The sequence below is a fragment of the Takifugu rubripes genome, chromosome 19 (assembly GCF_901000725.2).
Source record: "Takifugu rubripes chromosome 19, fTakRub1.2, whole genome shotgun sequence".
Lineage (NCBI taxonomy): Eukaryota > Metazoa > Chordata > Actinopteri > Tetraodontiformes > Tetraodontidae > Takifugu > Takifugu rubripes.
This window is the reverse complement of record NC_042303.1, coordinates 8,366,515-8,389,159: the sequence shown is the minus strand read 5'-3', so window position 1 is coordinate 8,389,159 and position 22,645 is coordinate 8,366,515. Positions and strand designations below refer to the sequence as shown.

The 22,645-nt window shown below is 49.2% G+C and overlaps 4 protein-coding genes across 5 annotated transcripts; 2 read left to right on the top strand and 2 right to left on the bottom strand.

Annotated features, from left to right (window-relative positions):
* Nucleotide 1: 1 nt before the first annotated feature.
* Nucleotides 2-2,871, bottom strand: wdr77 (WD repeat domain 77). Of its 2 annotated transcripts, none has more exons than XM_029827214.1 (10): nt 2,488-2,871; nt 1,813-1,998; nt 1,586-1,727; nt 1,406-1,455; nt 1,253-1,323; nt 1,061-1,118; nt 844-909; nt 655-763; nt 509-577; nt 2-435 (listed from the first exon to the last, which is right to left on the bottom strand). In XM_029827214.1, the coding sequence occupies exons 1-10, from the start codon at nt 2,594-2,596 to the stop codon at nt 288-290; spliced, it is 1,008 nt and encodes a 335-aa protein (XP_029683074.1). In that variant the 5' UTR covers nt 2,597-2,871; the 3' UTR covers nt 2-287. The 2 variants fall into 2 exon arrangements, with proteins under 2 accessions (XP_029683074.1, XP_003973267.2); XM_003973218.3 differs by having other exon boundaries at nt 844-915; nt 2,488-2,870.
* A 790-nt stretch (nt 2,872-3,661) lies between these two features.
* LOC101080222 (protein polybromo-1-like) lies at nt 3,662-13,561 on the top strand. Its single transcript, XM_029826563.1, is given in 29 exon segments — nt 3,662-3,767; nt 4,870-5,016; nt 5,108-5,205; nt 5,281-5,428; nt 5,504-5,653; nt 5,773-5,889; nt 5,976-6,044; nt 6,134-6,232; nt 6,314-6,399; nt 6,401-6,561; nt 6,651-6,867; nt 7,287-7,428; nt 7,514-7,608; nt 7,682-7,961; nt 8,050-8,155; nt 8,231-8,870; nt 8,955-9,166; nt 9,249-9,434; nt 9,534-9,691; nt 9,768-10,019; nt 10,068-10,234; nt 10,308-10,465; nt 10,550-10,733; nt 10,865-11,066; nt 11,145-11,346; nt 11,428-11,580; nt 12,680-12,720; nt 12,815-13,019; nt 13,185-13,561. Coding segments are annotated over 28 exon segments (4,833 nt in total). The 5' UTR covers nt 3,662-3,767; nt 4,870-4,875; the 3' UTR covers nt 13,349-13,561.
* A 142-nt stretch (nt 13,562-13,703) lies between these two features.
* Nucleotides 13,704-20,368, top strand: cse1l (CSE1 chromosome segregation 1-like (yeast)). The gene is made up of 25 exons (XM_003973217.3): nt 13,704-13,836; nt 14,528-14,620; nt 14,708-14,850; nt 15,405-15,506; nt 15,582-15,727; nt 15,799-15,889; nt 15,971-16,078; nt 16,189-16,281; nt 16,364-16,531; nt 16,609-16,738; nt 16,810-16,875; nt 16,971-17,173; nt 17,259-17,343; nt 17,422-17,483; nt 17,579-17,715; nt 17,849-17,952; nt 18,031-18,128; nt 18,211-18,361; nt 18,444-18,652; nt 18,724-18,821; nt 18,900-18,985; nt 19,061-19,142; nt 19,325-19,471; nt 19,574-19,805; nt 19,886-20,368. The coding sequence occupies exons 2-25, from the start codon at nt 14,536-14,538 to the stop codon at nt 19,973-19,975; spliced, it is 2,916 nt and encodes a 971-aa protein (XP_003973266.2). The 5' UTR covers nt 13,704-13,836; nt 14,528-14,535; the 3' UTR covers nt 19,976-20,368.
* A 38-nt stretch (nt 20,369-20,406) lies between these two features.
* Nucleotides 20,407-22,255, bottom strand: LOC101079993 (retinol dehydrogenase 10-like). The gene is made up of 5 exons (XM_003973245.3): nt 21,783-22,255; nt 21,113-21,211; nt 20,905-21,050; nt 20,704-20,835; nt 20,407-20,638 (listed from the first exon to the last, which is right to left on the bottom strand). Exons 1-5 carry the CDS (start codon nt 22,230-22,232, stop codon nt 20,518-20,520), a joined length of 948 nt encoding a protein of 315 aa, XP_003973294.1. The 5' UTR covers nt 22,233-22,255; the 3' UTR covers nt 20,407-20,517.
* Nucleotides 22,256-22,645: the final 390 nt, after the last annotated feature.

Below are 22,645 nucleotides of genomic sequence, written 5' to 3'. Positions count from 1 at the left end.
ATCTGCTATAACAAAGTGTTTATTGTTGACGTAAAACTGTGCCACATGAGAAGTTGCCTCCAGACCAGCCACACACAGAATGTAGGGACACAAAAAAAGAGCTTAAAAAGATTATTGCAGGTATTTGACAATACGAGAATTACATCTACCGAAATCCGATACCTTGTTCACTAGAACAGGCTGTGATGCAACAGATTGATACAGGTTTTACTTTGCATCTGAACATGTCCCAAACATAAAGTTAATGAAAGTGGAGCTGTGCCGAGGCCTGTGAGGAGCATCTCTGTCTACACGGAGGAGTGGGGCGCTCCGTTCGCCGTCCCCACCGTGTGGTGAAGCACGAGGTGATCCCAGCCGACGGTCGTGAGGGTGTCGGAGCCGCCTTGAAGCCAGCAGACGTCGTTCACGAAGTCCTGGTGTCGACGATCTCGGAGTCTGCGGACGATCGCGGGTTTAGTGTTTGTGGACGCAGGAGAGAAGACCGGAGAGTTTCCGTGTAGAGACTTACACTTGTTGTAGTTCAGAGTTCAGAACGACCAGGGAACAATCATCACTGACGGAGGCCAGCATGGGGGTACTGGAGTGGAGACGGATCCAGGTAAAACCTTCATGTAATGCCAGAGCAGATGAGAGGGCATCGCTTATTGTGCCTACCTGTGTGTAGAATAGGCCAGGCTGTTGACTCTGCGGCTGTGGACCTTCTCGGAGCGCACCAGGTCTGTTCCCACCAAGTCCTTCACAGTCACTCTGCCACTCTCATCACCTGCAGTCCAACAGACAGAAAAACCCGACCTAGTAGAGACAGACCGCTGGTAATCTGCTAACAGATGCTGCACACCTTACCTAAAGCTATGGTGCTTCTGTGGTGGGGGTGCCAGGCCACGGCGGTGGCGGGACATCTGGGAGACTCTACATCTGACACAAGATGAGATTCCTTTTAACAAACACTGACGATATGACATCAAATGGATCTCCCCCCAAAAATGTTGAGATGTGCATGCAGCAAGTGATACGACACTTGCTATATCCAACAGTCAGGATGCTAGGGGATGTTCCTTACCGAGGCATGTGGCTGGTTTATCTGGCTTCCTTCTGTCCCACATTAACACACGACCATCCTGGGAGGAAAAGCCCTTGATGTTATTTAGATCTCTTGTAGAACAGCGCAACAGAATCAATACTGTCTCATAAATATGCAGTTAGCTTGTGTTAAAGAGACTTCCTCCGTTTGTGTCGTTGTCATTTATCTTACTTGACCACAGGAGATGAAGAGAGACTCTTCTGCGGGGCTGCAGGCAACACAGAGGACAGGCTGTGTGTGTGCTGAAGGGAAACAAGAGTCTCAGTCAGAAGGCCGTATAACAACTCGTGGAGCACTTTTAAGACGTCACAGACGCCCTCTCACCATTGTATGTAGTAACAAGCGTCTGCTGACTGAGATCCCACACTTTAATTCTATGGGCAGGAAAATTTAAACAAGAGGAAGATGTAATTGTATTTCTACGAATGAAAACATGTCAAAATGTTTCTGCAGGCATAATAAAAGCGGTGGTTTCTAATGGACATCAGTACAACAAACGCTCACCGACAGTCCATGCTGCCGGTGACGGCACTGTTGGAGCCAGTGACGGGGCTGACCGTGGTCACGATGCCGTCATGGTCATGTTTAGTGAAGCGATTCACCAACAGATGCTCATTCTCTGCCAATTCCCACAGTTCCAAAGCACCTGCATGGCAACAGTCAAACAAAGTCCAGTTTAATGTTAAAATACCCGGCTTGTGTTGATCTTTGCTCTGAAATCTGCCGTTTACCCGAGTCTGATGCCACAACAACACTTTTGTCTGAAACCCATTTGGCATCTACAACTCCAGCCTCAGTCTGCACACCAGCCTTGCAGAGTTCCTCGTTGGGGGCTTTGGCAGGGTTGCTGTAGATCCAGAGAGATCCTTGCCAACACCTGCCACCGAGGCTAGAGGCACCGAGCAGCAGAGTTCCATCTGTGCACATAGACAAGAAAAACTATAACTATAACAAGAATGATGAATAGCCATTCTGTTGGATTCAAAATAAATTAAATAAATAAACATTGTGAATCCTCCAACAACTAAGCAACAGCACGAAGAACAAAAGAACTATGAACCAGGATTAACTGGTTTATCATTTATTCAACCTCCATTCTTGTTATAATGGCTAGATTTAGGCGGGGCTCTGACTCACCTCAAAGCAAGGTAAAAGTATTCTGTAGTTAAAGTTTAAATGTCATCAAGCTCTCCTAACGTTCAGCCAATCTCAATTCTTGCACGGTCAATGGTGAACACTGATTTCATTGACAACAAAATGCAGTCACGACGCACACTATACAAAAACAATAATATTTGACAATAAGCAGGTTATATATAAATCAAGGGGTCATTATTAAGCAGCAGCTTTGTTAAAATACTTGACCACGTGTGTGCATATGTAAACATCTCCTTTTGTCTACCTACCAGATCTGTATTGTGCAGAGCACAGATGCTTCTCCATGCATGCCGGTGCGTTGGCGGGGATGTTCCAGCAGTTTTCCTTGATCATGTTTGTATCGATCACAGCTGTCATTCGTGTAAAAACCTGGATGTTCTAGGTGTGATGATTTACAACAACTTTAGCTTTTTCCACGTTAGCTAACGGTCTATCGTTAACCAAACACTTTGCTTAGGATAACACACTATTTCGTTCTTATGATGTGTGTGATGCGTGAGCAAAATACAATCTAGGATAAGCTAAAGTTGAAGTAAATGATGAATTAACGACCGCCAACACATGGGATGCCGAAACGTCCACTTCCGTCTCCCTGTCTTCTTCTTTTCTTTTACGATTCTTCTTCTGTGGTTCTTGTTGGTTTATGAGGTACTTGGTTGTGTATTACTGCCATCTAGTGGAGCATAAGAATACTCGCAGACATATTTGTACCCTTGTGTAATTGTTCACTAATTACAGAAAAGGTTCACTGTAAAACTGTTTCGTGAATTGTGAATCCATCGGATTAGGCAAACTTCTACAACAAACCTCAAAATTTGTGTAAGATCAAATCTTGTTGATTTGAAAAATAAAATGAATTTAAAAAGTAAAATTTAAAACCAAAACTTGACTCAGCTATGAACTGCCTTCAAACAAAATACATTTCAATATATCTCGAGTTGTAAATATTGTATGCGACAAATTTTCAAGGAAAACAATAAAACAATGACAAAAATTAACACTCCTAAAATGAAGCAGGGAGACGACAGTGGTCAACATTACAAGAATATTTGATGAATACGGCCTAAAGTCTGATAGGTGTATATGAAAACAAAAATATGCTCTATATAGTCAGACCGTGGAGTATCGGCCTTCGGCTTGTTGCAGAGTTGGGTAAAAAATGATTTTAATGGCGATGTTTTGTGTTAATGTCGCTCAACAAGTAGGAAGTCGACTAACATCGTAAAATATTTTAATTTAACTTTCATTTAATTTGTCATCTAAACGATAAAAACGTCCCGTTTAAGTCACTAACCTACACCAATCCTATGTTATACCGTGAAAATTGGAAATTGAACCTTATAACAATATTTAGACGCACTTTTGACTAATTTCGCAACGTATATCTCTTATTCTGAAAGGACGCTAACGGAAGTTGCGGATGATTCTTTTGTTAACTTGACACTCGCGTCCCTCCGCCTAAAATCGATAAGTGATTGGTTTTCTTAATGGATTAGATTGCGTGGGTCCAGTGAGGTGCTCACAGAAGGTAAGAAAACAACCATGTCACGACGACCGACACAATAAAAATAAACATCCCCTTTGAAATACGGTCGCCGTGCTGCGCCGTAGCTTTGTGACATTAGACGTTGTTGCAGCGATGCCTTTGTGCGTATGGTGACGGCTAACGCTGGAGCTAGCGTTAGCCGCTGGTGTGTCTTCTGCACAGAAGTGACAGGTCTGTGTGCAGTCAGCTGCGGCTCTGCACGACCCCGCTCAGCCGATAAGAAGGCAGCAGCCCGCGGGCTGTGTGCGCAGCTGGAGGAGATTAGAGGAAGCGCTCGGCGCGATGTGGACAGCGGAGGCTCCAGACGTGTCAGCATCACCTCTGTCTGACCAAAAATATGCAGTGCAGCTAGAAAATCAGACGGACCTGATTCACAATCCGCAGAGGGGATTATCAAAGCAGTCAGGAGACCAGTGCGTTTGAGATTAAAAATCTCTGCTGCAATTTGAGGGAATTTGCTTGTTTTAACCCCCTAAAACACTATCAAACAAGGTCTGATGAAGAAGTTTGAGTACATTAATGATACAGTTCACATGCTTTTGCATATCTTTGTATTTTTGTGACCTACGATGAAATAAAGACATTAGAATCTTTTCTTTTTCTTTTTACCTGCCAGCCAGCGTTAAATCAGTAGAAATTTTTAATGAAATTTCCAGGGAATGTTGAATACGGGCCAAGGAAAAGGTCAATAAAAAATTTAGACCTCGTCATTTTCTGTCTCTGTTTTTCCACATTCGTCTGTCAACATTGTAATAACCACTGGATCTGCACGTAAGAGTTTCATCCTTGACTCCATTGTCATCAAGGATTAATAATCCGTAATCCACAGAACCAAAACCTTTTCGATGAGGGCTAAATTACTCTGGTCTCAATGCAACCCAACAAAAATCATTTCTTTGATATTTAATCCGCTACACAGCCAAATTATGAGCTAGTCTTCATCAGTGAAGACACTTCAAAAGGTGCAGAAATAGTCTACTAAATCTATCAGACGTAACATCCCCAAAGTTCCAGCTGTTTGTGCTGTTGACAAACACAATAATTCTCTACTTTGTCCCCATAACTCATTATTTTTGTGCCTCAGAGGTTGATGATGGCTTTGAAAAGGAGAAGAGCAACGTCTCCTTCCAGCAGCGTGAGCGGGGGAGATTTTGAGGACAGCCAGACATCATCGTTATCATCAACCGGGAGGAAGAGGAGGAGGATCTCGAACATTCCCACCGTGGATCCTGTAATGTTTTGTTTTCTGTGTGTGCGGCTAAGTGTGGCAGGTTGTTGGGGGGGGAGAGGCTGCTTTTCAGTGTTTAATCGCTGCCTTCCAGATCGCCGTGTGCCATGAGCTGTACAACACTATCAGGGATTACAAAGACGAGCAGGGCCGGATGCTGTGTGAGCTGTTCATCAGAGCGCCCAAGAGACGGTGAGGACAGAGAACAGAGGACAGAGGTGTGAGACCATGAGGCAGGAGAAGGTACAAGTCTCTGGCCTCTTGCAGGAACCAGCCGGATTATTACCACGTGGTGTCTCAGCCCATTGACATGATGAAGATCCAGCAGAAGCTGAAGATGGAGGAGTACGACGACGTGGAGCAGCTCACCGCCGACTTTCAGCTTCTGTTCAACAACGCAAAAAAATACTACAAGGTGAATCACTCGGCGCCGCCGGGCTCGAAGGCTTCCGTTCACCTGCGTGAACGTGCGTCTCCTGTCTTTGTCCAGCCGGACAGCCCCGAGTACAGGGCGGCCTGCAAACTCTGGGACCTTTACCTGCGCACCAAGAATGAATTTGTCCAGCGAGGAGACTTTGATGAGGATGACGAAGACGCGTACAATGCGCACGGCAACCCGGGAGGCTCCGCTGAGGACGAGGTGAAGCTTTCATGCGTGATGAAGAGTGTGGGAAGTCCACAGTCACGGCTAAATCTGAGACTTCCTCCCGTTGTGTTAGCTTTCATGTATTTTCATAATATGTTGCGTCTCCTTTTCAGAACGCTCCCGCCTCCCTGAAGGAGATCCTGGAGCAGCTCCTCGACGCCATGGTGTCGTACACCGAACCCACGGGCCGCCTGGTCAGCGAGCTGTTCCAGAAACTTCCGTCCAAGATGGTAGGCGTCTCTTCAGAGTGACACGATTCATCAACTTTTCCTTGACAGCTTTGTTTCTTTCCTTTTTTTTTTGTCTTTGCCTCCAGCAATACCCAGATTATTACGCCATCATTAAGGAACCGATAGATCTGAAAATCATCGCACAAAAGATTCAGGTTTGCCTCTTCTTTTTTTTTGAAAAGTGACATCACAAATGTGTTTGACCGTTTCACTCGTGGAACTCTGGTAAATGTTTTCCCTCCAGTTGGGCCACTACACCAGCGTTAGCGCCATGGCTAAAGACGTCGACTTGCTGGTTAAAAACGCCAAGACTTACAACGAGCCCGGCTCGCAAGTGTTCAAGGTGAGAGCGGCTCTGAGGACCTCGTGTGTGCCGCGGGCTGAGAGTTGACCCGTTTGTCTGTGACGTGTCCCCCCGATCCAGGACGCCAACACCATCAAAAAGATCTTTGCGCTGAAAAAGTCTGAGATGGAACACGGAGAACCGACCAAGTCCAGCATTCGCATCAGGTAGCGACGACAAGGATGCGCGGAGGAAAACGTTTCCGTCTGATTTGAACTTTTCTTCTGCTCCTCCTCCCCCCAGGAACAAAAGGTCGGCCCAAGCCGACCGGCTCTCAGCTATCACCATGGCTCTACAGTATGAAAGTGACGAAGAGGGCATCTTGTCTGGTGCGGCTCCCCTTCATCATCCTCGCTAACATCGGTGTCTCTGCTACCTGGGCTCTCGCCAGACTGACCCTGACCCCCTTCTGTGTCAGGTTCTATCCACTACGATGAGGGGGAGTCTGAGGCGGAGAGTCTGACCTCCAACATGGACATGACCAACCCCATCTTCCAGCTGTACGAGGCCGTGCGTGGCGCCCGGAACAGCCAGGGCCAGCTGATCGCCGAGCCCTTCCTGCAGCTGCCCTCCAAGAAGGACTATCCAGACTACTACCAGCAGATCACCCAGCCCATCTGCCTCCATCAGATCAAGTACGGTTTAACTCTACTCACCTCCGTTCCTCTCCCTTTAGAGCAGGAACCTAGGAAACACACAAAGAGCCACTAAATACAGAGGACAGGACAGGGGTCGGAGGTCAAGGCTGCGTTCACAGATCCCACATTATCTTCCCGATGATCAGATCCTGGGATTTAACTGGTCAGCAGGGGCCTCATTAGTGCATATTTTACCATGGCAACGGATCCCGACAGTGACAAAGGTCTGCATGCTCGTCCACCCTTGTTGACCCCAGACTGCTGCGTCGTTTCTTCTCATTAATCAACGCTTCCACGCCGTGTTTGCTTTATCTCGCCGTCTATTTTATACCTCTGCGGCATCACACACACTCGCTGTGCAGTACAGTATTTCTCTCCCCTCCTTCCCAAATGTGAGAGCCCATAATTCCCCGCAGGAGCAAGATGAAGAGCAACGAGTACGAGACGGTCGAGCACGTGGACTCGGATCTCACGCGGATGTTCGAGAACGCCAAGCGCTACAACGTCCCCCACTCGTCCATCTACAAGCGCGCGCTCAAACTTCAGCACGTTCAGCAGGTGAGTCCCAGCCTCTGTTCACCACGGGGGGGGGGGGGGGGGGGGGGGGCACCCAGACGCGTGTTTACGCCGCCGCTCTGTTTAGATGAAGAGGAAGGAGCTTTTGCAGAAAGACGACGACGACGGAGACAGCATGCTCTCTTCGGCCACGTCTGACTCCAGCAGCACAAAGAGGAAAAGGTCTGTTGCCTCTCGCCGCCTCAGACCGCCCGCCTCCTGGCGCCGCTGTCTTTGATTTGCCCTTTGCTTCCAGCCACAAGAAGAACACGAAGAAGAACAGAATGAAGATCCTGTTCGCCGCCGTGACCGAAGCCCGAGAAGCCGGCACGGGCCGGAGGCTGTGCGACCTCTTCATGTTCAAGCCCTCCAAGAAGGACTACCCCGACTACTACAAGGTCATTCTGGAGCCCATGGACCTCAGGACCATCGAGCACAACATCCGGTCCGACAGGTACATGACCGAGGATGAAATGGTGGACGACATGAAGCTGATGTTCCGCAACGCTCGCCACTACAACGAGGAAGGCTCCCAGGTGAGATCGGATTTGTTAAAGTTTCCAGTCCGACCTCCAGGCGAGCACCAAATGAACCCGGTGCTCCGAATCCTTGTTTTTGTCGAAGGTCTACAACGACGCCGACATCCTGGAGAAGATTCTGACGGACAGGCGCAGAGATCTGGGCCCGGCGAGGGACGACGACGACACCACGTCGCCGAAGTTGAAAATAAGTACGTCCCTTCATCAGACACGTTGACTCCAGAAGAGTGCCGATGGTAACGCGCCTGAACTGTGTTTGGCTGCAGGAAAGAGCAGCATCACTCTGAAAAAGTCAAAGTACCTGACGCCGTTGCAGCAGAAGCTGAACGAACTGTACGAGGCGGTGAAGAACTTCACCGACAAGCGGGGCCGTCGCCTCTGCACGGTCTTCCTGCGCCTGCCGTCGCGCGCCGAGCTGCCCGATTATTACATAGCCATCAAGAAACCCGTGGACATGGAGAAGATCAAGAGCCACATGCTGGCTAATAAGTACCAGGACGTGGACGCGCTGGTGGAAGACCTGGTGCTGATGTTCAACAACGCCTGCACGTACAACGAACCCGAGTCGCTGATCTACCACGACGCCCTGGTGCTGCACCGGGTGCTGCTGGAGACCAGGCGCGACCTGGAGGGTGGGGATGACGCACACTTGCCCGACGTGCCCCGTTTGATCCAGGAACTCATCCGGAGCCTCTTTGTGTCCGTGCTCGGTCACCAGGACGACGAGGGCCGCTGCTACAGCGATTCGCTGGCTGAGATTCCTGCCGACGATCCCGCCAATCCTGACAGGCCCAGACTGAACTTCGAGATAATCCGATCTAACGTGGATCGAGGGCAGTACAAGAGGCTGGACCTGTTCCAGGACCACATGTTTGAAGTGCTGGAAAAGGCCAGACACCTGAACAGGTCACACGCTCTCCGTTGCTGTGTGAACCTGCAGCATGTCTTTTTTTTTTTTAGGAAATGCTCACGTTTTATTGCCATTTGCAGGACAGATTCTGAGATCTTTGAAGACGCCGTGGAGCTGCAGCACTTCTTGATCCGCATCAGGGACGAGCTGTGCAAGAATGGAGAGATCCTGATGTCTCCTGCCCTCAGCTACTCCTCCAAACATCTGCACAGCGACGTGGACAAGGAGAAGAAGGAGAAGCTTCCCAAGGAGCTGGAGGAGGACAAGATCAAACGGGAAGAAGAAAAACAGGGTAATTATGCAGATGTGCCCTCTTGTTTTCCCTCCTGCACATCCTTTGGCGTAGAGTCCCTGAGTCTGCTGTTGATATCCAGAAGCTGAGAAGAGAGAGGACTCAGCCGGGGGGCCGTGGCAGTCAAACCCTCAGCGCACCTACAGCCAGGACTGCAGCTTTAAAGACAGCATGTACCACGTGGGAGACTACGTGTACGTGGAGCCCGCAGAGCCGAACCTCCAGCCTCACATCATCTATATTGAACGTTTGTGGCAGGACGACACCGGTCAGCCTCCTTTCTGATGCAGTCGGACTGGAACCAGTGTTTCAGGAGGAACACAGTTGCTTTAACCCCCAAACATCCCTCCTTTCGGTGTGTTCGCAGGTGAGAAGTGGCTGTATGGCTGCTGGTTCTACAGGCCCAATGAAACCTTTCATCTTGCCACGCGCAAATTCCTGGAGAAAGAAGTCTTCAAGAGCGACTATTACAACAAAGCCCCCGTCAGTAAGATTCTGGGCAAGTGCGTCGTCATGTTCGTGAAGGTAAAAGCGGGTTTACGTCCGCTGCGATCCACTTGGAGAAGGATCGCTTTGATTGTTCTGACCAAATATTTCACAGGAGTACTTCAAACTTCAGCCGGAAGGCTTCAAAGCCGAGGACGTCTACGTGTGCGAGTCCAGATATTCGGCCAAGTCCAAATCCTTTAAGAAGATCAAGATGTGGGCCATGCCCTTGAGCTCGGTTCGGTTTCTGCCCAGAGAGGCCCCCTTGCCGGTCGTCCGTGTGGCGTCCATATTTGCCATCAAGCAAGAGGAGAAAGCACCTGAGACGGCGGAGGAAAGCGGGGCGGCGGATGTTGTTGTGGAGAAGGTAAACGGATCAGAGGTCAGAAAGCAGGTGAGCTAACACGGACATAAGAAGGACGATGTGTGTGTGCAGGACAGGGAGGACGTCCCCATGGATGTGAACAACGGAGAGCCAGGCTGTCAGTACTACGAGCAGCTCTGCTACAACAACCTGTGGCTGAAAGTGGGCGACTGCGTTTACATCGCGTCGCACGGGTTGGTGCGCCACCGTGTGGGCAGGTGCAGTAAAAACAATTACCGTTACATTTTGTGAGAAATTTAAAACAGAAAAACAAAAAAAAATTTCATACAGGATTGAAAAAATGTGGATCCGAGACGGAGCAGGATACTTTTTCGGTCCAATCTTCATCCACCCCGAGGAAACGGAGCACGAGCCCACCAAGATGTTCTACAAAAAGGAAGTGTTCCTTAGCAACCTGGAGGAGGCCTGTCCAATGACCTGCATCATAGGTAGCCTAAACTTTCCACACGATCCCCACAGCGCAGAAACAATGAAGAAAATATTCACCGCCTGTGTTTTTATTTGTGCTGCAGGGAAATGCATCGTGTTGTCCTTCAAAGAATACCTGTCGTGTCGGCCAACGGAAGTCCCCGAAGAGGATGTCCTGCTCTGTGAGAGCCGCTACATCGAGAGCGAGAAGCAGATGAAGAAGTTCAAGGGTCTTAAGCGCTTCTCACTGTCTGGAAAGGTGGTGGAGGATGAGACATATTATTTTAGGTAAAACGAACATTTAAACGCTCGGAAAAAGGAGCTGGTTTTCTTTCATAGACAGAAAAGACCAGGAGGGTCTGCCTGGTTTTAGGATTCAGATGATCAGTGGAACAATCCCAGTTTCTAATTATTAACAGGAAGCTCATAGTTCCCCAGAAGGAGGCGTCTCCACTTCTGGACAGGAAAATCGAGGAATTAGAGGCGAAGTTTGCTGACATGACGGATGAGGAGCTGGAGGACCTCGGGGAGGATGACGGCGAGCTGGGGGACCAGTCCCTCCCTCTAATGCAGTCCGCCATGTCCGGCGACATGGACATGATGTCTTACACCCCTCCACAGGTCAGCACTCTGTGCAGAGCTGTGTGAAAGCTGAGCCGGCGCCTTTTTGTGGACGATGTGCCCTCGTCTTGTTCGCAGTGCGCGCCCAAATCCATCAAAGGCCTGTCGAAGAAGGAGGGCTCCAAGCGCAAGATCAACATGAGCGGCTACATCCTCTTCAGCAGCGAGATGCGAGCCGTCATCAAAGCCCAGCACCCCGACTTCTCCTTCGGCGAGTTGAGTCGCCTCGTCGGAACAGAGTGGAGGAACCTTGAGAGCTCCAGGAAAGCCGAATACGAAGGTGAGCCTCGACTTTCAGGCTAATGGCGCGCGGGCCTTCTGAAGAGCAGGGCGGCTAAACTCCTCGTCTCCTCTGCTGCAGAGCGAGCAGCTAAGGTGGCCGAGCAGCAGGACCGCGAGAGGACGCATCATCAGATATCCCCTAGAGCAGGTACCCCAGTAGGGGCACTGATGGGGGTGGTGCCGCCCCCGACCCCCATGGGAATGCTAAATCCCAGCATGACGCCTGTGTCAGGTAACCCCTCGAAGATGAAGACGGATCCCAGTGCACAGTTGAAGGCTGGAATCAGAAGCTGAGCTGCTCGATATATTTACATTGAACGACCTCCTGATCACGTCAACATGTGACAAACGGGCGTTCGATGACGCGCTGCCTCCTTTAAAAACCCAAATCCTCATTGTTGCACTAACAGTCCCGAAAGGCTGATTTGTTTGGGATGAGGAGGCGTGGACGAAGTAACAGATCCGATGTCAGTACCTTCAAAAGTGCAACATTTCCAGGTTGAGGATTTTAAAAGAGCAGCTCGACAATCTTGCACGTGCGTCCGTGAGCGCCACTTCTATTGGTGGGCTCTTGTAATTATTTGAACAGTGATGCTGCGGTTCGTCATTTTGCCGCTTATGCTCGCGTCAGCGACTTAAAAACAAAAATAACTGCGGACCTCTGAGGAGGAGCAGAACGGTGTATTTCAGATATTTTTTGATGGTATACAAAGGCAAAAATGATAGAATTTGTGTCACATCTCAATAATTACGCGTGTCATGACACCATAAATCATGTGTGGTGGTGAAGCCGCCGGCTGCATGTCTGACTGACGCATGCTGCTGTCCCGTGTTACTACCGTCCTCCCCCCTAACAAGGTGTGATGGGCGCTTGGATTCCCCCTCGAGGCCGCCTCATGTACGTGGTTAGATTGACTGTCTTGTTGCCTCATCACAATGGTTTGCATGTCTTTGCCCAACATCTCCCGCCCGTTGGAATGTCCCCCTTTGGTAAGAATGCCCCCATCACAGCCACCCCACCTGCCATGCAGTCGCTTCCTTTCCTACCAATCTGACTCACTGGAGGGGCTACCTGTACCGATAGGCCAGGCTGATGACGGGTCGGTTTGAGAGCATAAACCTGGCCTCAGCTGGAGCTGCCTTCTTTGTCCCGCTCGTTACCCAGCAGGCCTTTGGTAACGTCTCAAAATTGAAGCACCTCTGATAAAGAAAGCAAATCCTTGCTGTCAGAATTTGAACAAAACATGCAAAGAAATTCAGCGTCAGACTCAAATGGGGAGATTTTCTGCACGGATGTTCGCCTTCTGCACTGATGTTGAATATGTCCGCAGGTGCCGCCAGTGCTGGAGGACCAGGGAACCATGGATCCCAGGTAATCTGTATTGATAATCAAGAGAGCATTCCTCATTATGGACTGTGTAAATATCTCAGTATATCCTATAAATTGTGCACTGGTTTGCGCTCAGGTGGGTCTGATGGGCTCTGGGCAGTCTCCGTCCTCGTACCCAGGCCAGATGGGACACCCGGCTGTCCAGCAGCCCTCCAGCCCTGTGTTTGTGTCCCCGCCAGCCAAGAGCCAGCGCCTGCTCCACTCCGAGGCCTATCTCAGATACATCGAGGGCCTGACTGCCGAGTCTGCTACCATCAGCAAGTGGGACCAAACTCTCTCAGGTTCATTTGGATGGTGGTGTCTGCATGCATCGATGATTACAGCAGCTAACATTGGCGATGTGATCCGATAAAAGCCAAATAAGTTCTATTTCATTAAGTGAATCATACTTGAACGTCCTATTGGAAAGGCTTGTGTAACATGACTTTAATCGGTGTGTTTTTCAGTGCAAAAACAAGATGTGCGCCTGACTAAAGAGCAGGAGAGCCGGCTCCCAACGCACTGGCTGAAGAGTAAGGGGGCGCACAAGACTATGACTGATGCACTTTGGCGAATCCGTGACCTGATGCTGCGAGACACCTTAAACATCTGTCAGATGCACAACCTGTAGCATGTCTGTGTTCTGAGCCTCCGCTCCTCCTGTGCCTGTGAGAGACGAGGAGCGAGCTCACTAAAACTGTTCATTCCGTGTTTGTATTTAAATAACGTGTTTGGATAATATGTAGCGTTCCTGTTTCATTCCAGCGGTTGTAAGTGCATTATTGGTAATGATTGTAATTATGTGATGCCTTCATCTTTTCATGATTAAACCTTGAAAAGTTTATTTTGGCTAGTTGGAATTTGTTTACAGACTTTAGCTGAATGACTGGGACTGGAAGGATTGTTTTAAAGGAAATTTTGAATAGATCATCTATATATATGGTTTTGAGAATACTGTTGACATTTTGTTTCCATCTCAACGTGCGTAAAGATAGGAGGGGCGTGGTTTGAGAGTGACGTCTGCGCATGCGCAGTGCAGGGACCGCGCAGTTCCTTTCGCCCCAGACGATTTGAAAGCTGGCGAGGCTCATTCCATCCTGACTCGAATTCACTGGAAGGGTAAGATGTCAGTGTTCTGTAGAGGCTGCGCGGGTCGTAATAAAAATAGCTCGGCCTTGTAAGAAGCCTTGTAGTTCGGCCATCACCTTTGTGAATGGCTGTTGTTCTAAAATAGGCTAACTTTACACTTAGCTCAAACATTAGCAGGCTAGTGCTACCGTTAGCAAGCTGAGTCGAAAAGGACCGGCTCCAGGATCTGTCTATGCACTGGAGTTCAACTTCTGTTTCCCATGCCGCTATTAATGATGTTGTGGCTCATTTAGGTGTTTTATAAAATGGGAATGGGCAACGTGTTTTAGGTAGATGTTACTTTTGTTACTGTTCAAACCTCTATGTGTTTGAATTCCATGTGCATCTTTACACAGTTAGCATGGAAATCGGATAAAGTGAGATATTACTGTTGATTCAGTCCAGCTAAGCTAGCTGCTAGCAAAGCTAACGTTGGTGACAGATTGATGCATGGATAGGTAGAAGCCAAAAAAAAAGTGCCATTGTTTGCGTGAACTGATTGTCACTGTAACGTTTTTAAATAACATTTGATTCAGGAATTTTAAGGTTCAGAGAAGTTAGAGATACCTGGTAGAATTAACACGTGAATTTCGTCCTCGTCTACCAATGAATTTCATCCACTAATTTCTGCTAATTTCTGCTATGTACAGACTCTTTTAAGTCTCTGGTTGTCCACCTTTAGTTACAAGAATGGAGCTGAATGATGGCAACCTCCAAACCCTCACCGAGTTCCTCAGAAAGACCCTGGACCCAGACCCTGCAGTCAGACGTCCAGGTAATAAAATGGAATGATTCACTGTCAGGTTCTGGATTTTGTTATTGCTATTATTGACCTGACCTATTCTATCCTGTTATGCTTTAGCGGAAAAGTTTCTAGAGTCTGTGGAGGGCAACCAAAACTACCCCTTATTACTGCTCACCTTGCTGGAAAAGTCCCAGGACAACGTCATTCGTGTCTGCGCTGCTGTCACGTTCAAGAATTACATCAAAAGAAACTGGCGAATTGTGAGTTTCTCTATGTAACAGGGCTACTGGTCAGACACTGAAATCAGTAAGGGGCTAATCCGATCTGGTATCGGGTTCCAATACAACATAATTCATAGAAAATTTCCGATCCAACCTGTAGAAATTTGTGATCCACTGGTTGTGATCCATTGGTTTTACTGCTGTCTGCTGGAATGTGTGCCTTTAGTCACGGGAGAGCGGAGACAGCGTTCCTCACTTTTGCACAGTTCTGCAGCTAGTGAAATTTTCCATACATGTATATCCGAAAGAGATAAGATAAGATACCATTAACGTAATCAAACATTTGAGAAACCTCAAACTGCCTTTTGGGACATGCACCCATCCATCCATACATACATACTCAGTATTGTCATATATCCAAATTCAGGTCTTGGGATTGGATTGGCAGTAAAAAAGAAAGTGAATCGACACATCAGTACACACTGTCCTGCTTTGTGTTGTTATAGATATTGGTAATGATCATATAATACTATACTGTTGTATTGTTCCTTGGACTTGCACTGTTTATATTCCGTGTTTTTGTTTTCCAAAAGGTTGAAGATGAGCCCAATAAGGTGTCCAATCCCGACCGAACAGCTATCAAAGCAAATATAATAAATTTAATGCTCACCAGTCCAGAGCAGATCCAGAAACAGGTACAGCCTCATCTTTCCCATGTGTGTCTGCATGATCATGTGACCAACCTCTGTCTATGGTGTGTGCTTCTACAGTTGAGCGATGCCATCAGTATCATAGGAAGGGAGGACTTCCCTCAGAAATGGCCTGACCTCTTGACTGAAATGGTGACGCGCTTTAGGAGTGGAGATTTCCACATCATCAACGGAGTGCTTAGGACCGCCCACTCCCTCTTCAAGAGGTAGAGCTCAGCTTTCTGCTTCGTGTTAATTGGATTTCATGGTGCCTAATTAATTGCTACTGTACAAAAAGGTATCGTCATGAGTTCAAGTCAAATGAGCTTTGGACTGAGATCAAACTGGTTCTGGACACGTTTGCTCCACCTCTGACAGAATTGTTCAAGGTCTGTAATGACACATTCACCACACGTCCTCAGAACCTCTGACAGGTCTGAAAGTCTTGGATGTTTCCTTCTGTGCTGCAGGCCACTATTGACCTGTGTCAGACTCACGCTACAGATGTAAATGCTTTGAAGGTCCTCTTCTCCTCCCTCATCCTCATCTGTAAGCTCTTTTACAGTCTAAACTTCCAGGTAAACACTGTTTTTTACGGCCTTATTTTGTAATAACACATGGACCTTGAACATAAATGAACATAAACGTCCTGCTATGAACTCGGTGATATTAAAAACGTCTTCAACAGGATCTCCCGGAGTTTTTTGAGGACAACATGGAGACCTGGATGACCAATTTCCACGCCCTGCTGACGTTGGATAACAAACTTTTACAAACCGATGCAAGTCCTCAAATTCACTTTACATTTGTGATCTTCAACCCCTTTTACAATGACTCTAATTTCTGTGTTCGTCTCTCGTTAGGATGAAGAAGAAGCGGGTCTGCTGGAGCTGCTCAAGTCTCAGATATGTGACAACGCTGCTCTCTACGCGCAGAAGTACGACGAAGAATTCCAGCCGTATCTGCCCAGTTTTGTCACCGCAATCTGGAGCCTTTTGGTTTCTACCGGCCAAGAAGTCAAGTATGACTTGGTGAGAAAGTGACCCTTTACTCACGCGTGCTTGTGCCGTTCACCTGTGTTTAAAAGCCACTTGTTTGTTTGCTTTAGTTGGTCAGCAATGCCATCCAGTTCCTGGCATCGGTCTGCGAGAGGACCCACTACAAGCAGCTGTTTGAGGACCAGAACACGCTCACCAGCATCTGCGAGAAGGTCATTGTTCCCAACATGGAGTTCAGAAGTGAGTGAGACGGTCACCTTGGCAACAGAGGTGTTTGTTTCTTCTGTGGTGCTGACTGAGTGTTTGTGCAGGCGCAGACGAGGAGGCCTTTGAGGATAACTCGGAGGAATACATCCGCAGGGACCTGGAGGGATCTGGTAAAGATTTCGTTCCCGCTGTCAGTCGGGCGGTTAACGGCCTTCCCCTGTTTTCCGACGTCGATCACCTTTTCCCCTCCCCCGTCCTTCCGCAGACATCGACACCCGCCGAAGGGCGGCGTGCGACCTGGTGAGGGGCCTGTGTAAGTTTTTCGAAGAGCCCGTTACCGCCATCTTTTCCGGGTACGTCAACTCGATGCTGACGGAATACGCCAAGAACCCCGGGCAAAACTGGAAACACAAGGACGCTGCCATCTATTTGGTGACGTCCCTGGCGTCCAAAGGACAGACTCAGAAGGTATTAACGACTGAGTGATTGAACCAAAGCTGCATCTGGGAGAACGCTCTTATTTAATTTGGCTTCTTCTCCCCCCCCCCAACAGCATGGAATAACACAAGCCAACCAGCTGGTGAATCTCAATGAATTCTTTGTGAACCACATTCTCACAGACTTGAAATCCCCCAACGGTAAGAATCTAGAAAACCACCTGTGTTTGACGGTGTCCATCACCAGGAGGTTAACGGGAACGCTCCGTGTCGTTGCAGTTAACGAGTTCCCGGTTCTTAAAGCGGACGCCATCAAGTACGTCATGATCTTCAGAAGTCAGGTGCGAGTCTCCCCCCCATCCCCGAGCTTGGCGGCTTTTTGGACAACAACAGATGTGTTAAGGAGGTTTTTTTCTCTGTCCCCCCCCCCCCTCAGCTTCCTAAGGAGCATCTGCTGCAGGCGGTTCCTCTGCTCATCAACCATCTGCAGGCAGAGAGCACTGTGGAGCACACGTACGCTGCTCATGCTCTGGAGAGGCTCTTCACCATGAGAGGCCCCAGCAACACCACACTGTGAGGAAACTCAAAAGCTGCTCCACGCGGGTGCTCTGCAAAACGGAGTCCTCAGTGGTTTTTTTGGATGCTTTAGAATGTTTTTGTTTTTTTTGTGACATGATAAAGGGCTTGATCCAGTCTTGTGTTTCAGGATCAGTCCGGCAGAGATGGCTCCTTTTACAGAGCAGCTGCTCACCAACCTGTTCAAGGCGCTAGCTCTTCCTGGTTCAGCAGAAAACGAATACATCATGAAAGGTGAGCTCCTCTTTCTTCTGTTGTGTTTAAGGTTCTGGTTTTAACTCTGCTCCCTGCCTCGTCTCCTCCTGTCTGCAGCCATCATGCGGAGCTTCTCCCTGCTGCAAGACTCTATTGTTCCCTACATCCCCACTCTGATCGCGCAGCTCACTCATAAGCTCCTCTTGGTCAGCAAGGTAAAACACACCTGGACTGTGTTGTGTGTAGAGGTTTGTCCGGCAGAAGTGGAATGTTGTAACCCTGAAATGTGGTTTTCAGAATCCCAGCAAGCCTCACTTTAACCACTACCTGTTTGAGTCCCTCTGCCTGTCGATCCGCATCACCTGCAAGGCCAACCCCGCCACTGTCGGCAGCTTCGAGGACGCCCTCTTCCCCGTATTTACGGAGATCCTCCAGAACGATGTCCAAGGTGCGTCTCCGCTGGGAGGCAGAACCTCTTGGTGGGTCACAGGAGTGCAACCAGTTTATGATGTTTTTTCCTTCTTTGGCAGAGTTTCTTCCATACGTGTTCCAGGTGATGTCACTCCTCCTAGAGATCCACTCCGACTCTATTCCCTCTTCCTACATGGCTTTATTCCCCCACTTGCTCCAGCCTGTCCTGTGGGAAAGGACAGGAAACATCCCCCCTCTGGTGCGGCTGCTCCAGGCTTTCCTGGAGAAGGGGGCTTCCTCTATTTCAAGCTCTGCTGCCGATAAAATCGTAAGCAAGAACCGGTTTACTGTTGTTTTTTTGCCTTTCCCAGTATTTAAATGCTTGCTCTTCCCTCTCAGCCTGGTTTGCTCGGAGTCTTTCAAAAGCTTATCGCCTCTAAGGCGAACGACCACCAAGGCTTTTACCTTATCAACAGCATCATCGAGTACATGCCCCCGTAAGTCCAGCGCTGCTTTTCCCTGTGTAAAGATCTGGTGTGAAAGGTGTGACCGACGCACTGTTTTGGTCTCGTCAGGGAGCCCATCATTCAGTACAGGAAACAGATCTTCATTCTGCTCTTCCAGAGACTCCAGAGCTCCAAAACGACCAAGTTCATCAAGAGTCAGTAGAACTTTAACTATTTTGCCATTCCACAAAGTTCAGCCGTCATCATCCCTCCGGTTACCTCTCTCACAGGTTTTTTGGTGTTTGTCAACTTGTATTGTGTCAAGTACGGCGCCATAGCACTACAGGAGATCTTTGACGACATCCAGCCAAAGTAAGCTCATTATCTAGTCAAATGTGGAGGACGAAGAGGATGATTCATTGGTCTGACACGAGAGTAGCTTATGTTGATTTCATCTACTTTGGTTATTTTAAAAAGCGCTAACCTTGTACACACTAGCATCCATAGTTCCTCACTTTAAGAGTTTATTCCAACCTTCGCTCGCCCTCTCGCAGGATGTTCGGCATGGTGTTGGAAAAAATAATCATCCCAGAAATCCAGAAGGTTTCTGGAACAATCGAGAAGAAAATCTGCGCGGTCGGCATAACAAAGGTCCTGACGGAGTGTCCGGCCATGATGGACACGGAGTACACCAAACTCTGGTGAGCACGCCGTCAGGTTGATCACCTGATGGCCGGTGCTGGTTGACACTAATGTGAACCTTGTGCAGATGTGTAACACCAGTACTTGGTCCGTGTCTCCAGGGCTCCTCTGCTCCAGGCTCTCATTGGTCTGTTCGAGTTGCCGGAAGACGACAGCGTCCCGGACGACGAGCACTTCATCGACATCGAAGACACGCCCGGTTATCAGACGGCGTTCTCACAGCTCGCGTTCGCTGGAAAGAAAGAGCACGACCCCATCGGAGAAGCGGTCGGCAATCCGAAGATCCTGCTGGCCCAGTCGCTGCACAAGCTCTCCACTGCCTGTCCTGGAAGGGTAAGTCAAAACGGAAGCGAGGATTATAGCTTCATGTTTTCCTGGTGCCGCCGCATCACAGTCGAACCCCTCCCTCGCAGGTTCCCTCCATGCTGAGCACCAGTCTGAACGCCGAGGGCCTTCAGTTCCTGCAGGGCTACTTCCAGGTTGCCAACGTGCAGTTAGTCTGACGGCGTTGGAGCAAAACCTGAGAAAGGAGAAGAAAGGAGCTCAGCTCTCGCGTGAGGCCTCCTTCAGTTCAGCCGGAGCATACCACGTTTGGTTTGACGACAGCCTTGTTTTGGATGGGTTTACCAGAGCACGCTTGGATAAAAGAAAACACGTTTTAAGGGTTTTTTAATGACATGACCAACTAGCAAACTCAAAAGATGTAACTGTGGATGTAAATGACTCAGTATCAGTATCAGACTAACCCTTTGCATATTGTTTTGACCCCCCCCCCAGCCCTCATTGGTGTGGCTCAAAGGTCTTGAAAGCTTTCTGTTGCATGTTTCCTGTGGATTCATGTGTCATTGTTCCTCCACTGTTTGATAATGTGAATAAAAAAGGGTCACTTGTATAGATCTGGTTGCATCTTATATTGATTCTGACATCCACATTCTTCTATTCCAGCCTTTTAATCGGATAATTCGTCTTTTAAATGACATCACAGAGTAAATGGACGCTAGGAGCCTTCGGTATCCAGACGTGAGCGCAGAAGGGACGCGAGGTGTTAGGAGGACTTGATGTGGCTGCTGGAGGTCTTCAGTTCCACGTTCTTGATGAAGGGTAGCATGCACTTGTCTCCTCCCATGAAGCGATATGTCGCCACGTTTGCCTCCCAGGGCAGCAACCTGGAAAACAGGGAGACGCGTAAACGCGGGGGCGTCGACGTTTCCCCGCCGCCGTCTGTACTCACGCTCGTGTGAGGACGGGGATGTACATGAGCCGAGGGATGCAGATCATTTGCTGCTCGGCCAGGATGGCTTTCATGGACTGCTGGACGGTGTAGAGCGGCTCCAGAGGGGGGATCAGGCTCCGCAGCTCCTTCCTGCGGCACCAGTTAGAGGGAGGATTTTCCAGTGTCCCAGCAGGACGGTAAAAGTAAACAAGGCATCACCTGATTTCGCAGCCTGCGAACATGCCCGTGTCCACGATGTACGGGCACACCAGGGTGGTTTTGACGCCATCCGCGCCCTCCGCCAGCAGCTCGTGCGTCAGCGACTCGTGGAACCCGACGGCTCCAAATTTACTGGCGCAGTAATCCTGGGGGAGGAAGGTTGCCAGGTTGGAATGAGCTCTGGTGGAGTCCGGATGGTGCATCCTACCTCTACACAGGCGGTACTGAAGAGCCCCAGAGCGCTGGCGACAGTCACGATGTGACCGTGGTTCTTTGCCTTCATGTGAGGAAGGAATGCCTTTGTCATCTGGTGTGTGTGTGTGTGTGTGTGTGTGTGTGTGTGTGTGTGTGGGGGGGGGGGGGGGTAGGAAAAGCAGAGGGAGATTATATTAAGGCATAGCTGTGACCAGTTTGTAAACACATTCCTATAACAGTGTAATAACCTTAAATCACAACTGCAGGATGTGATTTTATTGTGCGCATTTTTCCAGTCACGTGATCTGTACTGGGCCGTAGAAATTAATATTTAATTTACTGCAATTTGGGTGAGAAAAGGCGGACACTGAGTGCGCAGGTTTATTCTCACCAGCTCAATTTTAAACAAATTAAAAATGTCTCATTTTCAGCGAGTCCAATTCAGGGACCCCTGCTGTCCATCCCGGCTGTCTCTGGCACGAGCTGGGGACTTCAGGTGATAGCTGAGCCGGACTGAACCGTCACGGGACGACGCACAAGCCTCTCACACTTCAGTGCGCACGAAAAAAGCCGGTGGACGCGCGGCCGAGCGAGCGCGCGTTATGTAACGCACCTCAGATGTCGCCCTGGCGCATCGACAAGCAAAACTTTCAGTTGTGCTTTTCAATTCAAACAAGTCTCACCCAGAACAGCGCGTGGCAGTTGACCAGCAGTGTCCTCTCCAGAAGCTCGTCGGGACAGTCCAGCAGCCTGCGGCCCGCCACCACTCCGGCGTTGTTGACCAGGATGGTGACCTCCCCGACCTCCGCTCTCACCCTGTCCGCCGTCTCGTAGATGCTCCGGCGCTCGGACACGTCCACCGTGTGCGTGTGCACCTGAGCTCCGAGCCCCCGCGCCAGCTCGGCCGTGTGCTCGTTGGCCGGCCCGTTGCAGTCCCACAGCACCAGGCGCGCCCCCTCTTTGGCAAACTCCAGCGCGAACAGGCGTCCCAGGGCGCCCCCGGCCCCGGTGATGAGGCACAGCTCCCCGTCGATGCTCTTTAGCCGCGGCCGGAGGAAAGTCTGGACGACGGCGTTCAGGATGGAGCAGGTCAGGTTGATGAGCATCAGCAGCAGGTCCACGATGACGATCATGATGGTTCGGCTCCTGTCACGACTGTCCGGGACGCTCGGGACTACTGGAGGGACATTTTATATAACCTGTGTCGGATTAGGGCAGCGACTGATGGCGGCCGCCAATGGGAAGGCTCCCTGGGACCCGCCAGGCACCGCGCACATGAGCTGAACCCTCGGAACCAGAACCAGCACTGCTATTACGCCTCCGCTATAAATATTGATTTATTGTCGTAGATTTAATTTATCCATGTTATCATCGCCGATTCAGCCAAATACAGGCACGCACCATAAGGGAAAATAAAGCTTTGATTTTGCGTAAAAACAACAACCTGGATCTAATGGATGAACTGGGAGCATGAAGAGCGTTAAATATGCCCATTTGTGCATGAAATCCAAAACATGAGATTCATTTTAAGTTCAAGGTTGTTGTT

What these genes read in the sequence shown, in the direction of transcription:
- LOC101079993 (XM_003973245.3), bottom strand. Translation starts at nt 22,232, where the DNA reads ATGATCGTCATCGTGGACCTGCTGCTGATGCTCATCAACCTGACCTGC. An exon ending in TCAGTACCGCCTGTGTAGAG is followed by an intron (nt 21,051 to 21,112) that starts GTAGGATGCACC and finishes TTCCTCCCCCAG; the next exon opens with GATTACTGCGCCAGTAAATT. An exon ending in ATCCCCGTCCTCACACGAGC is followed by an intron (nt 20,639 to 20,703) that starts GTGAGTACAGAC and finishes CCTGTTTTCCAG; the next exon opens with GTTGCTGCCCTGGGAGGCAA.
- wdr77 (XM_003973218.3), bottom strand. Translation starts at nt 2,596, where the DNA reads ATGACAGCTGTGATCGATACAAACATGATCAAGGAAAACTGCTGGAAC. An exon ending in TCTTCATCTCCTGTGGTCAA is followed by an intron (nt 1,119 to 1,252) that starts GTAAGATAAATG and finishes TTTTCCTCCCAG; the next exon opens with GATGGTCGTGTGTTAATGTG. An exon ending in AACTCTGAACTACAACAAGT is followed by an intron (nt 436 to 508) that starts GTAAGTCTCTAC and finishes GATCGTCCGCAG; the next exon opens with ACTCCGAGATCGTCGACACC.
- cse1l (XM_003973217.3), top strand. Translation starts at nt 14,536, where the DNA reads ATGGAGCTGAATGATGGCAACCTCCAAACCCTCACCGAGTTCCTCAGA. An exon ending in CCAAAGGACAGACTCAGAAG is followed by an intron (nt 17,174 to 17,258) that starts GTATTAACGACT and finishes CCCCCCCAACAG; the next exon opens with CATGGAATAACACAAGCCAA. An exon ending in AGCTCCTCTTGGTCAGCAAG is followed by an intron (nt 18,129 to 18,210) that starts GTAAAACACACC and finishes TGTGGTTTTCAG; the next exon opens with AATCCCAGCAAGCCTCACTT.